General features: G+C 33.6%; 2 protein-coding genes across 4 annotated transcripts; both read right to left on the bottom strand.

Annotated features, from left to right (window-relative positions):
* Positions 1-1375: 1375 nt before the first annotated feature.
* On the bottom strand, positions 1376-3319 carry LOC110655462 (probable pectate lyase 5). Its single transcript, XM_021811763.2, has 4 exons — positions 3146-3319; positions 2320-3060; positions 2057-2195; positions 1376-1959 (listed from the first exon to the last, which is right to left on the bottom strand). Exons 1-4 carry the CDS (start codon positions 3262-3264, stop codon positions 1738-1740), a joined length of 1221 nt encoding a protein of 406 aa, XP_021667455.1. The 5' UTR covers positions 3265-3319; the 3' UTR covers positions 1376-1737.
* Positions 3320-10010: 6691 nt separating this feature from the next.
* On the bottom strand, positions 10011-14565 carry LOC110655460 (ultraviolet-B receptor UVR8). 3 transcript variants are annotated; one of them, XM_021811761.2, is made up of 7 exons: positions 14548-14565; positions 12935-12974; positions 12518-12799; positions 12071-12420; positions 11562-11963; positions 10913-11303; positions 10011-10542 (listed from the first exon to the last, which is right to left on the bottom strand). In XM_021811761.2, exons 3-7 carry the CDS (start codon positions 12740-12742, stop codon positions 10300-10302), a joined length of 1611 nt encoding a protein of 536 aa, XP_021667453.2. In that variant the 5' UTR covers positions 12743-12799; positions 12935-12974; positions 14548-14565; the 3' UTR covers positions 10011-10299. The 3 variants fall into 3 exon arrangements, with proteins under 3 accessions (XP_021667453.2, XP_021667451.2, XP_021667452.2); XM_021811759.2 differs by lacking the exon at positions 14548-14565 and adding an exon at positions 13806-14499; XM_021811760.2 differs by lacking the exon at positions 14548-14565 and adding an exon at positions 13806-14499 and having other exon boundaries at positions 12518-12974.

Genomic DNA, 14565 nt, shown 5'->3' with positions numbered 1-14565 from the left:
TGTGCAGGGTGAGGATGGTACAAAGTCGACTACAGTCTTGTATTTATGGATTTTGGTATGGTTGGAGGTGCCTGTCGAGAAAGGCTGGTGGTCTATTATTCATGCCCAGGGTGGTTCATATCCTTCAATTATGCTAGCATTAATTGTGGTTCTATGCAAGCATTAATTGTGGTTCTTATTAATTGTGCTTTGTATGAGTTCATTCTCCCCTTTGTTTAATTGGGCGTGATGGAGGATAAGCAATGCCCTTTTTATTTAATTGATTTGATCATAATTAAGTGAGACGATAGAACGCATCTGCGGATAAAAGCCGTTATGTCCCGCATGCAGGTTCTTTATAATGTTAGTTTTTTTTTTAACCTACAATGATGTCGTAACAGCACTAGCGTTCTTCTCTGCCTTTTTTTTTTTTTTTTTTTTTTTTTTTCTCTAGTATAGGCTATTGAGGAAAGGGGCTATGAAAGAGTAATAAAAAAAAATTATACTTGAAAAAGCATATTTCCAACTAAATCATTTGAAATTAGTAATACATATTAATGTACCAATATACATATCATTATGTTTAATGTATAGCACTTTAGCATTTTCTTTTTATGGGATTGACTCCATTAAAGCGTGGAGCATGTGTTTCCACCTTTTTTTTTTTTTTTTTTTTGCTCTTTTCATTTTACGGACTTGTTTATTATTCTATTAATTTATTTTCAATGCAGCAATCTGTGTGTCGTAGCTTTATCCATGCGCCTAGATTTACCGATTTAAGCTACTGTTTGGCTATAGCTTCCATAATTTCATCCATTTTCTTTTATTTTTTTTTTCCTGTTGTTATTCTCCTTAAATTATTCCAATATTTATTATTGCAGATATGTGATATTTGTGAGAACTTTTGCTTTATTTGCCTTTCTATTCTTTTATACAAAATAACACTGCCAAGAAGTGTTAATTGCATCATCCATTTAAACAATGCCAAGTGATTGAAAAGATCATAAATTAAAACAAACAAACGAGACAAAGGAGTGTAAAAATTATAATTGTTTCCATTTCTGCGGACCCTTTTTCTTTTCTAGACTAGATGGGAGGGTTAGTGCCATTTATGGCAACAGGAGTTGTGGGAGACAGGAGCTTTAATAATGGAAGCATTGGTCGTTCGGTGATGGGTGAATGGTCGGGTAGAATTGCCATCCTTTTGAAACAAGATACAAAGCATTAGATGCCACTGCAAGTTTGTCAAACAGATATAAACATCTGGTTGTAAGCACTTCCACTGAAGAAAATGGTCCCAATAAAGAAGGTACCACAAGCGTTTTCTTTCAACTTTTGTTGGTTTCAGTCCATGTGATCGCAGAAAAGTTAGCATGTGCGATATGACTCCTTTACCTTGTGAATATACTTTAATTTTCTCATAAAATGATAATTACTAATTCCAGTGTAAAATGAAAGATATGTCTAATTCTATCTTATACATCATATATTTTTCTTTGGTTTTCTCTAATATTTGACTTGGAATGCATGGAGTCTTCTATCAAGGTTCTCTATTCAGGTATACACATGATGGTCTGTCTCATAGAACCAGGTTGTAACCATCAATATCAAGAGTAGAAAGATATATTAAAAGAAAAATTAGAACCTAATTCCCCATGTAATTACAATTGTCTTTATTGTATTTTTAACCTTATATTTTCACCTTTTGCCCTTTCCCTGAAGCTTGATCATTGCTGCTGGGCTAAGCAAAGCCACTAATCAACAACGTTTACCCTTCTTGCAAAAAAGCGCGCCTGATCCTGCTGTGATTGAACTCACTAGGGAAGATGGTCTCGCACCTAAGCTAGATGCTCTTGCATAATTAGAAGAAGCTCCAGCCCCAGATGGAGTAAAGAATGCTCCATTTAGCAACAAATCTCCTTCAGACCTCCAATTCCAACGCCTCCACTCACTCTCTGGTGCATCCTCATGTTTAGTCACCTGAAATTTTAGTAAACATGTTGAAGTTAAATGTGTCAATTCTGGACCATGGATCAGAAACTAATGTTACCATGAAGAGATCATTTAGTGTACTCACCTCTTTGTTAAATCTATCATTAGGAGCAACAAATCTGTTTCCTTGACTATTAATTGTAGGATCAGCGCTGCCACCAATTGCATACATTTCCCAATGTGAATAGTCATTGTTCACAACATGGAAATACCCGTGTCTACACCTACAAATGTGGGTAAAAAATAAGAAATTCTCAAGGATCGGAACCACATAGCCTTACCCTGCCTACACCCATTTGCAATTTTGCATAGCGAATCAAAGATAAAATAATGAATTGGAGACTTTACCTTGGCATTCTCTGCACAAGCCCTTCTCCAAAATGGTTGAAGGCAATTGTGACCTGCATGTTCTTATCCTGAGTATAGGTATCACTGTGGCCCATGAGCATAACCTTGTTATGATGAGTCATGTAATTGTTAGAGATAGTAATGGCTGTGGAACCATGGATGGCATCAATTAATCCATCATTGCAATTTGACAAAGAGCAATGATCAACCCACACATGACTCCCTCCAAAGATGGATACACCATCACCGTCTGATATAGTCCTCCACCCATAATGGCTAGGGGAGTCCCTCACATAAGTATTCCCTCCTTGCTTACAGTCATGTATATTTATACCATGGATTATAATATTGGTCACATATTGTATAGTGATACATGGACCACCAGCAATGTGGACACTAGCTCCTCTTCCATCAATGGTCTTGAAAGAGTTCATTATAAGCTCTTCCTTTAGCTTGATCACCATGTCACGAGCAAAAATTATCCAGAGAGGCTCATCTTGGATAACTGCATGTCTTAAAGTGCCTGGCTTGGGGTTCACAGGGTCATCATCTCCAGAATCTGTAACAACATATATCTTACCATCTCTTCCACCAATGGCATGTTTACCAAACCCAATTGCACAATCAGCCAACCTCTGCCGGTTCTTCTCCCAATTGGGGTCACACCGCCAGCAATCGTCAATCGGATTGCCTGTTCCACAGGAGAGAAACCCCAAATTCCTCCTGGATGCATTGATGCTCCTGAAACCGAAAAAACAAAGACAAAAAGAATGTTACATTTCTTAGTAGCATAAATGTTGAGAAGGGTAATGCATAAATAATGTACCTGTGAACTTCTTCTACTACTAATTCAGGATCCTGAACTGGTGAAGAAGAAATGAATCTTGGAGCCACTGCTACTAGTAAAAGAGTTAAAAGAGAAAGTGGGATTGCCATTGGCTTCATCTCAGTGTAGGGATAGCAGGAAATGGGCACTGAAATGAAGATTGTGGGAAAGTAGATGCAATGTGATGTGTTTATAAAGGGAATGGACTACCGAATATCAGTTTGTTTTATTACGTTGTCCAATCAGTTATTTTGAGCAGTTAAAGGAAAATTATTTTTTTTCTTTTTAAATGGGAACGACTCTATTATTAAATGAGTAATATATTTTTAATGATTAAATTAAGTCAGATTAAATTTTTGTTCTTTATCTGATAGGATGATGAATTTCACACTTAATATAGAAGCACTAATTAACTTGTACTGTATATAAAATTTAAGAACTACATAATTACTTTTAAAAAAAGAATATTTGTTTATTAAATATTTAAAAAGTTTTTTTAATTTATAAAAAAAATTAAAACTATAAAATTTTCTATTCTAATCGATGTCTATAATCAATATAGTCATTAATCAACAAAGAAATTATATTAGTCTAATTAAGTTAAAATTAAAATTAAGAATACACCGACACTTTATAGGTAGCATTGACGTTGGCGGTGGTGATTCTGTAGAAAATGAAGTCACTCTCTGCTTTACTAGTTTTCAGCATTTTTTTATATATATATTTTTTCTCATAAAACAAGTTGCATTTAATCAAGGCCGTTCATGCGGATCTATTTGAAATTTTTATTCGAATTTATATTTAAGAAAATATTAATTAAAAATTATTTTTAATATATTTAACACATTTTAATTATAAAAATTGTAAAATAAATTAGTTGTTGTCTTAGATACCTCCTCCCCTTAATTAATACCTCCTCCCCTTAATTAACTTTTGAAGTGAAATTAAATTTGATTTATTTTTTCTATATTGTATTAGAGTTTACTTTATTTCAATGTCACATCACTGCAGATGTTTGCATGTAAATTTCAACTTCAAATGTTCATATCTGGATGTGAGGGATATATTGTCCCATATTAATTTGGGATAGAATATTTGAATCTATATATAAGATTTGGACAAACTCTCTCCTTTTAAACTAACTTTTTGAAGGGAAAGTAAGGCTCATCCATTTTCTTTACATTTATAAAAAAATTTTAAAACAATTTTAAGTTTACATAAAATTTTTAGGTGGGAAATTAAACTCACCACCTTCATATTTAAAGTGGCAGGAATGAAGAGTCTATCATAAGTACATATATAGGTCAATATTCAATCATCCCTTTAGTGATCTGTCATCACTAAATAGGGAACAACCCTTTGTTTCTTTGTATTTTAAAGCCCAACCACTTTCTCAACCCAATTAATAAAAAAAAAAAAAAAAAACCATATAGATTTGAATCTAAAATCATTAACAACTTATTAGAATTTAGAGTAACCAGTAAACAACATCACATGAGCAGCAGTAGCATGTGAAATGTTTATTTGAACTTTTCCCAAAACCAATAGTGTGAATAATAGGAAAAACAATGTTTATTTAATTTATATCATAAATTTCAAGCAGGGGCCTGGGATTTTTTTTGCAGTTTGTCGGCCACCCCAGATGACATATAATTAATATTCTGAAAGTAGCAGCAATCTCTTCTCACATTCACATTATACCTTTTGAATATGCAACATTTTTTAAAGGGAAAAAGCACATCTTAACATTCTGTCATTTACACGTTTTATTAATAAGATCTAAGATTTTTTTTTTTCTTTTTTAAAGACTTATATTATTACATTGTTAAATAGTTAAAGATAAAATTATTAAAAGGTGTCGATATATATTTATATGTAAATCTCAACCTTAATATTTAGCTATACGTAATCATATTATTCAGATAGTGTTAAATTAGTAAGAATAAGAGAAAATAGAACATACTGATATTTACCCTCTATAGTAAAAATATTTAATAGAAGATTGATGTATACAGCCAAATAGATAGAATCCACTTGTTATGCTAGCTTAAGAGTATAGAAAAACTTACAATGTTGGTATATATTGACATCATTTAATAATTTTAAAAATAAAATAATTTAATTATAGATTAATCATGTTAATATATAAAATAATATATTATTTCTATAAATTAAAATAAATTAAAATATAATTTAATCAACACCCTTTTTAAATTTAGTATATAATAGTATTTTTTGTTTAATTTAAATTATTATTATAATAATAAAGTGATTTTTTTTCTTCATTTTATTTATTAGAATCTGTATAAAATAATCATTAAGGAGTTTTAATAATATTAAAATTATTTTTATAATTATAAGATTTTAAATTCTAATTTTAATTAAAATTAAATTAGAAAAATAAAGTCCAATGAAAATAAATAAATGTCCACATGGGCTGTCCGTACTATCCATTAATTGCTGACATGGCCAAATCTTTTTTTTTTTTTTTTATCAATTATCGTCTTGCAGTGATGCATGTTCTCCCATGTGAGTTTTGTTCCCTTATATTCCTTCCCACTGGGCCCTACGGCCCTACCACTCCACATGATCCCTCTTCTCATCCATCGGATCGACATACCAAAGTTGACTGCTGCCCTTTGGTTGGTTCCACAAACAGCAAAGGGCAAGCTCCTGATTTTGATTGGGCCATCTTTTGTACAAGTTAGTGATCGCTACTGTTTGGGACACTCCCATCCAGTTAACACGTGGCTTCAGTGGGTTTTTGCCACTTGGCAACGTCTCTCACTTTTTTTTTTTTTTTTAGCTAGTACTTGGCCCTGCAAGCCAAACTATTTGCCCCTTGGCTTGTCAGGGATAGGCAAATAATCTCAATTAATTTTTAGAAAAAAAAAATTAATATAATTTTGATAATTTTTTTGGTTTTGAGTCAAATTTGCTTTAAAAAAAATAAATGAATTAATTTATCTATAAAATTGATATTTTGAGTGATTTATACCTTAATAATAATTTTAAGTGTCAAATAATAATAATAATAATTTATAATAAGCACTTTTTTGCGCATTATTATATGCATAGTTATGAAATTGGATAAGCATCAAACTTTAGATTAGGTCATTGTTGAGCATGATGAGCTTTGCCTGCCTAAACTTGCTACAAGTTGAGAAAATGTCCTATTTTTGTATGGTTGGTGGCCCTTATAGATTCTATTCATCATGCTTTCAAAATCAGCATCTCTATTTATAGATTTTTTTATTTAAAAATATATTAAATTTATTTTTTAATAATTTTTAATATCTTATTATGAAGTATCATCAATTCTAACAATAATCTTATGCACAAAAAATTTTAGAATATAATTATTACATGCACAATAATTTTATTATAACCATTAATTATACTAGTTTCATATGAATTTCATCGTAATTAATAGTTAAAATCTATTTATTATATATATATAATAATAATTCTGTTGTCTATCGTTAAATTAGCTAAAATAACTATTAACATAAAATATTATGTAAAATAATCTCCACCGACAATACGATTATAAGGAGCCATAAGTTTATGTGAGGACATAAAAGGTACAAATGGATGTTGATGGGCATGTGATTAGCAACATGGAGAAGAAAAAGCCTGTGAATATGAATATGATTATGATTTTGTTGAGAGAAAAGGTTTGGGGGCATACATCAAACCTATAAAATGTCTGGTGTTAACCTAAAATTATCATTAAATAATGGCAACTGATCCTCTTATTAATCCTATTCCCTTCAACCAACACTCATTATTAGTTGGTTAATTTAGTAATTAAGCTTTTCAATTTGCTTAATTACAACCCTCATTAACTAATTTCATTAATTATACATCTAAGTTTACTTTTCTTTTATGCATTTAATATAAACTCAATTTTTATAATTATTAAATTAAATATTTATATTTAAATTTATGCATAATTAATTAAACTTTAAGGGTGTTTAACGTTATTATTTAAGTTATTAATAAAAAATTATTTTAAAAATTTTTATTTAAAATTTTTTATTTTAATTTATATTAACGTATTTTCATTTTAAAAATTTTAAAATAATAAAATAAATATTGTTAGAAGAAAGAATACAAGTAATGAAGAAAAGGATTGTGTATTTGTCTGTGTATTTGTCTGTGTCTAATTTACATAGATATTACATCTATTTATACATGAGAATATGAGCTAATTTAGACAAGAATAATAATTGCTGTAATTATGCTACACAAATCTCTTATAATCATGCTAATTACTGTAATTATACTACACAAATCTCCTATAATCATGCTAATTGCTGTAATTATGCTAATTGCTATAATTATACTAACACGCCCCCTCAAACTCAAGGTGGTAGCGCATGTGCCAACTTGAGTTTGCTTAAGAGATCCTGAAAGCGAGCGGGAGGATGCGTTTTGGTGAATATATCAGCGGTTTGGCTGATAGAGGAGACAGGAATCAAACTGGACGGGTAGAACGACGAAGAGTAGTGCTAGGAGCAGATGCAGGCGCAGGTACAGGTACTAGATCAATAATTGGTGCAGATTCAACAGAGGCAGGTAAACTGGATGGGTAGAACAACGAAGAATAGTGCTAGGAGCAGATGCAGGCGCAGGTACTGGATCAACAACTGGTGCAGATTCAATAGAGGCAGGTAAACTAGACGGGAATGACGAAGAGTAGTGCTAGGAGCAGATGCAGGCGCAGGTACTGAATCAACAACTGGTGCAGATTCAACAGAGATAGGTAAACTGGACGGGAACGACGAAGAGTAGTGCTAGGAGCAGATGCAGGCACAGGTACTGGATCAACAATTGGTGCAGATTCAACAGAGGCAGGTGTAGTTGGACTAATATTGAGCACATCACAATCACCTGGATCAGGATTTGGAAACAGCTTTTTGGTATAATAACAGGAATGAAAGAATGAACCAGAACATGTTGTAGAGAGAGAAGAGAGACCCCAGAAACTAGAAATAAAAACTTTACGGCTCTGATACCATGTTAGAAGAAAGAATACAAGTAATGAAGAAAAGGATTGTGTATTTGTCTGTATATTTGTCTGTGTCTAATTTACAGAGATATTACATCTATTTATACATAAGAATATGAGCTAATTTAGACAAGAATAATAATTGCTGTAATTATGCTACACAAATCTCCTATAATCATGCTAATTACTATAATTATGCTACACAAATCTCCTATAATCATGCTAATTGCTATAATTATGCTAATTGCTATAATTATGCTAACAAATATTTTAAATTATTTTTCAAACAATATCTAAAAAAAACTAAAAATATAGTATCCACCGCAACAAGGTGCTGTCCTAGAGCCTAGAGGCTAGAGGTAGACATTGTTCGTCCGGTCCAGCTTTAGATAAAAATTGGTCAAATTCACATCTGATTAAATGGCAATTGAATCAAGTCAGATTGAATTGGTTTTGATTCATTTAAAAAAATTGAAATTTTTACTTAAAAAAATTGGGAAGTTAATAAATTTGGCATCAAATTTAATTGAATCGGATAAACAGAATTGAAACTGAATCAAAAACAGAATTAAAATTAAGAAAAATCCTTCGATTATGAGTTCTAACCATTAAAACCAGAATGACTGATCCGGTTTCGATTTCGAGCGAGAACCGGAAAAGGCACTGCAACTGCAAGAATCTACAGGCTACAGCAGGGAGGGACCGGAGGAATTTAAAGTTGATGTCAGCGAATATGAAGTAAAGGTTGTCAATTACAAATTGCAAATTAAGGCTGAACATGCCAAGTGCCTACAGGCCAACCCATGATTTTGACAAACCCTTAACCTTGGCCCATTTCTATATGTGTCTTTATATTTCTTAATTATTTTTGTTATGATTATAGAAAATTAGGAGAGAAATGGTATTCTTTTTAAAAAATTGAATTTGAGTATGCTAAAGTTGGATTATTGTTTTTTTTTTTAGTTGAATTTTAGGCTTCTATTGAATCGAGAAATGGGTTTGATTCACACTTCTCTCACAATATTACTTTGTTATCAGTCATTTAGAAATATTTAATCTGGCAAAAGTTCGCATCTGATTAGCTAATTGATGAGGCAATAACTTACCAAAGCATTATTCAGTAGCTAGTTCAAGATTTTACTTAATCTATTTACTTGATTTAATAGATTTATTTATTAAATTATATAAATTATTAAAATAAAAAAATATATATATTATATATTGATTTTTATTAAAATTTAAATTTTAAATCTTGTAATTTTAAAATAATTAAAATATTATTGAATTAAAATTTATCGATAGAGAATGATATTTACATTGAAAAAATAAAAAAAATTACTACTAATTGAAAAAATAAAAACATGCATATGTCAAATGATTTATTTAATTATAATCATAAAATTTCGAGTTTGAATTTTAATTAAAATTAATTATATTAACAAAAAATAAAAAGACCATTGCAATGGGGGCCTTCTTCTAATCTTGAGTCTTGACAAATAGGTTACTTTGGGTTTAACTTTGGGATAATATATATTCTCTGTCTCCTGCATAACATGGTACACATTTTATTTGAAAGGAGGTAAAGCTTTTTAAAATAATTTTTTTTCATGATTTTATAGTTTTTATTATTTGAGACAGGAAAATGACTTTTCCAAGTCCCTGTTTTACCTACTTTTGTAGCGCATAGAAATTTCGGGGGGAACATTCAATTGGTTGTTCAAATTCAATGAGGCTTTAGCTCCTGGAAATTGGGCTATGCCCTCGACCAGTTCAGGGGTTGGGTTGGGTCGGGTTGGGCATCCAAGAAGTCTATTACTCAGTGTGAGCAGTCACCAGCTAAATGGGCATAAGTTGAATATGGAAACCAAATCAGCATAAATAAGTTATTAATGAAGATTAAACAAATGTGTGAACTATTAACATCTACAAGGCCCAAGCACTAACGTTAATTTTCTTTAGAAATCAAGTCATGCAGGATGAGCTTGGGTCTTTGCAACCTAAAAGCTTTTAAATCTTCACAATTCTTTCTGTTTTTCTATGTACAGAATAAACAGGGAAATCTAGACACCAAATGCAGTGTGTAATGCTCATGCTGATGAGTTAAAAGGGTAAGGAACTGCAAGGGGAGTCATTTTAATGGCTAACTTAGATCGATCTCCACCCGTTCTGGATTCCCTCTTTCAGTCTGGTTGTTCATTCGTTCAACACCCAGCTGCCCTTTGTCTCCTGCCCCGAATGCGTATAGTTTCCCAGATTCAGTGAGTGCAAATGTGTGAGCATTCCAGTATACGCAATTGGTGAGGCTGATCTGCACCACTCGCTCGTTCACTTCTTTCAGTGATGTCACTAATTCAGGGCTCAACACATTGGCATGCCTATTTCCCTGAGAAGACAAGACACAGATTTCCATATGCTTCAGTAATTTAACCACTAAATGCAACATCAATTCTTATCAGCTGCCTGTGTTATTAGACATAACAATCTCTTTTCTCTAAATGGGTAAGTTACCTGGATATAAATGATAAGAGTTCCAGAACAATTGTCAGTTATGTTAAAGAAAAAAGAAATCATGAGATGCAATTCTAGAATGACTTCATATTTTCATAAATATATCAGGAATTAAATCACCAATTTATTATTGCATTCAAGGGGTAAATTTAAGGGAGCTTACATCAGACATTGTACATACTCAAGACCTGTTAAAGAACATCAATTAAAAAGAAAACAAGTAATCATGAAAGAGAAGACCAGACCTGTCCGTCAGCAGCAGCAGCATTATTATGTCCAAGACTAGCAGATTCCCCACAACCAAATGAGTATACATCACCCTCATCAGAAACCACAAAGGTCGTGTAATCCCCTGTGGCAACATGAACAGCTTTGACGTGGCTTAATGCTTCCACAACCTTTGGAACTGATTCGCACTCTTCATTCCCATGACCCAAGCACCCATAACGTCCCCAACCCCATGTGCAAACGCGTCCATCTCGCCCTACAACAGCTGCATGCCAAGCACCAGCCGCCACCACCACAGGCTGAAGGTTCAAAAGCCGAAATTGTTCAATTAACCGAGGATACTTCTCATCAGTTCTTGATCCATGCCCCAGTTTCCCACCCAAGCCGCATCCAACAGAGTACACTGACCTGATACACATAAAACAGAATTGCACATATCTTAGAAATAACATCCATTGTTATCACCGATTAATTAATAATCATGGTCATGAAGCCACATAAGTTAGTTGCCAGGTGTAATAAATTAAAAAACTGTCTCAAGGATTTTAACTTCAATATCACATTCACCGATGCCCGACTAAAATGCAATTTTTGGAAGATTTTTTTCCCCATTTGTTTTTCTTTGGGATATCTTCTAATGTCAGGTAAACAGATGGTGCAACTCACATGCCACAAGGCTGACATGCCAGAGCAAGAAGGTAACAGTATCCAGCTGCAATTTGTACCACTGGTATATTCTCAATTGCCCCCAACAAAGGATGAGGTTCCACATCATTTGGCTCAGTCTGGTGACCTAGTATTCCATCACTGCCCCAAGAAAATGTATAAACCCTGCCTTCCCTGGACAATACAGCAGTGAAGAAATTTCCTATTGCAGCTTGGACCACAAATACGTTTTTCAAAGATTCAACCAATTGTGGAGTCGTAACAAGTTTAGTTCCTTGAACTCCATATTCAGATTCACCGAAGGAGTCTTTTCCAAAGGCATAAACCTGTCCAGCATCACTAATTAGCATTGTCCTGCCAGGCCCAGCAGCTGCTTGGATAATTCGAATGCCTTGCAGGGATCTGCAACATAGAGAAGTTCTATTAACTCTCTCTAGACAACTATCTCCCTTAGCTTTTTCCTGCATTCACAATATCCGGTCTTAATTAATGATCATAGAATTAGCAACCTGATTTGTCGAGGTCGCCATTCCTCTTCAGTGGTGCCATGACCAAGTTGTCCCGAGCTATTAGAGCCAAAGGAGTACACTGCTCCCGTAGATGTCACAGCAATACTATGACATGGTCCTGCTATTGCCTGGGACTTCTCCCTCCTGCAACATGCTTCTCCAGCCAGTAAAAATCTCAGAACTAGTTTCCATGAACCCCCACATCTTTGCTTCAAATCTTGACGTTCTTCTGGAGTCATAGGCTTAAATATGGCTCTCCTTTGGCACATATCCAGAGCTGCAAGCTCTGATATGGACAATTCATAGTCAGGGGCGAAATTTGCACGCTGCCTAAAGAAGTAACATGTTGCCTGCGATAAACACATTCAAAATCAAATCAGCAGCATTATCAATTCTAACAATAAAAAATAGTTTCATAATTAAAAAGTATTGCAAAAGGGCACTTGCCTCTAGTTTCGCAAGGTCTTGAGGATCCAAATTACAAGCAGTGAGGACATGGAGGACAATGGATGGATTGGCAGCTAAGGGGAATTCTCCAGGAGTGGAGTCCCCAAAACAATGGCGTTGATTTCGTTGAAATGTTGACACAGGAGGAGCAACAATGGCAGTAATGGGCTGGTCAGTTATGTTATGGTATTGTATACTTGAGGTTCCACTTCTTGTGGCATCCATGGGCACTGCTTAAAATATTGCAGTGCCCAAACTTGGCAGAGAAGATTATCGAAGTTGCTGGACGGTTAAAAGAGAAACAGATACCAAAATCACTACATTAGTCTCTCCAATGATCCAGCATATCACCTAAAGTCTATAAGTTTATTATTGGCACTAGTTTTTTTGAATAAAATCTCGGTCCAAAGTATCTACCTTAGATTATGCACTAATCAGCAAGCTTCAATTCTCAAACCTACAGGTTAAAAACAGATGACCATGAAGTTGAAAGCAAATTGAAATATCTGAAAACTTAGCCAATCGATGAAAAACAGATAAAGAGTGTTTAAAAATATCAATTGACGCATAAATAAAAAAGCAACACTTAAGCAAACTAATGAACTAAAAGAGATAAAAACCAGGGAAGTAAAAGGGTGACCAGATGGTCCAATATTAAGCTTGGACAAAGTAATTTAGATCATCCAATTGAACTGGAGATGAAACGGCAATCTATAGAAACATATAAATGAGAAACAATGAATGAAACTTGCGGATATCATCAAAAGAATGGATTGGAAATGAAACAATTTAAGGGACAACCGAAAACGAAAACTTAGAAGAGAAGAGTACTATTCTTGGATGAAAGGATATTCTACACCCAAAAGTAATCCCGAAAGCAAAGAATTCCAGCATCAACAGAGAAACTTCTGTTCACGTAAACTTATTAAAACATCCCAAAAAATAATAATAATTTAAGTTTCTTGTTGACCCGATCAAAAATAAACTACACAAGCAAAATCAGAATCCATGGTTTGAAAACCCAGAAACAGGGGATGTGATTATCAACACTACACCCCAAGGAAAAAAAAAAAAAAAGGCTTCTTAGCATACCCAGATCATAAACCAACATCAGATGATACAATTGACAAGTACACTTGACCATGCCAACCAAAAGAAGCACCAGAGAATCTAACCCAAAGGCAAGGGGGAAAAAAAAAGAACACAAAAAACATACTTTAACAGCTTTATCATCTGTACATTATGATCGTTACAGATCGTGATATAACAATTAAGAAACGAACATTACACATGATATAGGGCCATGATGGCTCAAAGCTCATTTGCATCTGTCAATAATTGAAGAGAGTCCCAAGGTTTTATAAGCATAAATATTAAAATTGGGATCAAATTGAAGAGAAGAGAGTGAATTTCTAATCAAAGATTGCTCTGTTCTCTCAAAGTGAAAGACAGCATAAAAATATTGCAAATTGGGTCTAACTTGAAGGCAATTACAAGAGAAAAAAGAGAAAAGTAAGAGACTTTCTTTTGGTCGAACAAGAGAGAGAGAGAGAGAGAGAGAGAGAGACAAAGAGGTGTCCTTCCTTTATATCGATGAAAGGGTGTGGTGTCTCTCATAACGTGTATACAGGTTTTGGAGTGTTTTTTTTTTCAAAGATAATAATTCATTAGAAGGAAAAAAAAAAAAAAATCTCATGGCCTTACAGGGATCTGCAAGCTGTTAGAGGCCCTAAACAAGAATTACAATGAAAGCCCAGACCTAGCAGCTATAGGGCACACTAACTATAAGTATAGAACCCATTACAGAGGTCTTGCCTAGAGTTGTCCGATCGAGAAGAAAATTGATAGAAGAAGAGTCTCATTTAATCAAACAACACAAGTCAAACAAGGAAAACTAAAAATAATGAAGAGCAGTAATGCCGAGGGGCCAAGAAAAATCATTCCAGCTGAAGGGGAAGAAGCCAATGAGGAGTAGAGCCCTTCGGCATCACGTTCTCTTTTAGCCAGGCGGCGGCACAAGCGTGATTGACCTTTCAAATCTTTGGGTT

This window comes from Hevea brasiliensis, chromosome 7, assembly GCF_030052815.1.
Source record: "Hevea brasiliensis isolate MT/VB/25A 57/8 chromosome 7, ASM3005281v1, whole genome shotgun sequence".
Classification (NCBI taxonomy): domain Eukaryota; kingdom Viridiplantae; phylum Streptophyta; class Magnoliopsida; order Malpighiales; family Euphorbiaceae; genus Hevea; species Hevea brasiliensis.
Note: the sequence above shows the minus strand (reverse complement) of the source record. Positions and strands in the feature narration are given on the sequence as shown.

Coding starts and splice junctions, on each gene's coding strand:
- LOC110655462 (XM_021811763.2), bottom strand. CDS start 3,264: ATGAAGCCAATGGCAATCCCACTTTCTCTTTTAACTCTTTTACTAGTA. Junction 2,196..2,319: donor CTTGTGCAGAGAATGCCAAG/GTAAAGTCTCCA, acceptor CCACATTTGTAG/GTGTAGACACGGGTATTTCC. Junction 1,960..2,056: donor ATGATAGATTTAACAAAGAG/GTGAGTACACTA, acceptor CTAAAATTTCAG/GTGACTAAACATGAGGATGC.
- LOC110655460 (XM_021811761.2), bottom strand. CDS start 12,742: ATGGATGCCACAAGAAGTGGAACCTCAAGTATACAATACCATAACATA. Junction 11,964..12,070: donor TGGCGACCTCGACAAATCAG/GTTGCTAATTCT, acceptor TCTATGTTGCAG/ATCCCTGCAAGGCATTCGAA. Junction 11,304..11,561: donor GCATGTCAGCCTTGTGGCAT/GTGAGTTGCACC, acceptor TATGTGTATCAG/GTCAGTGTACTCTGTTGGAT.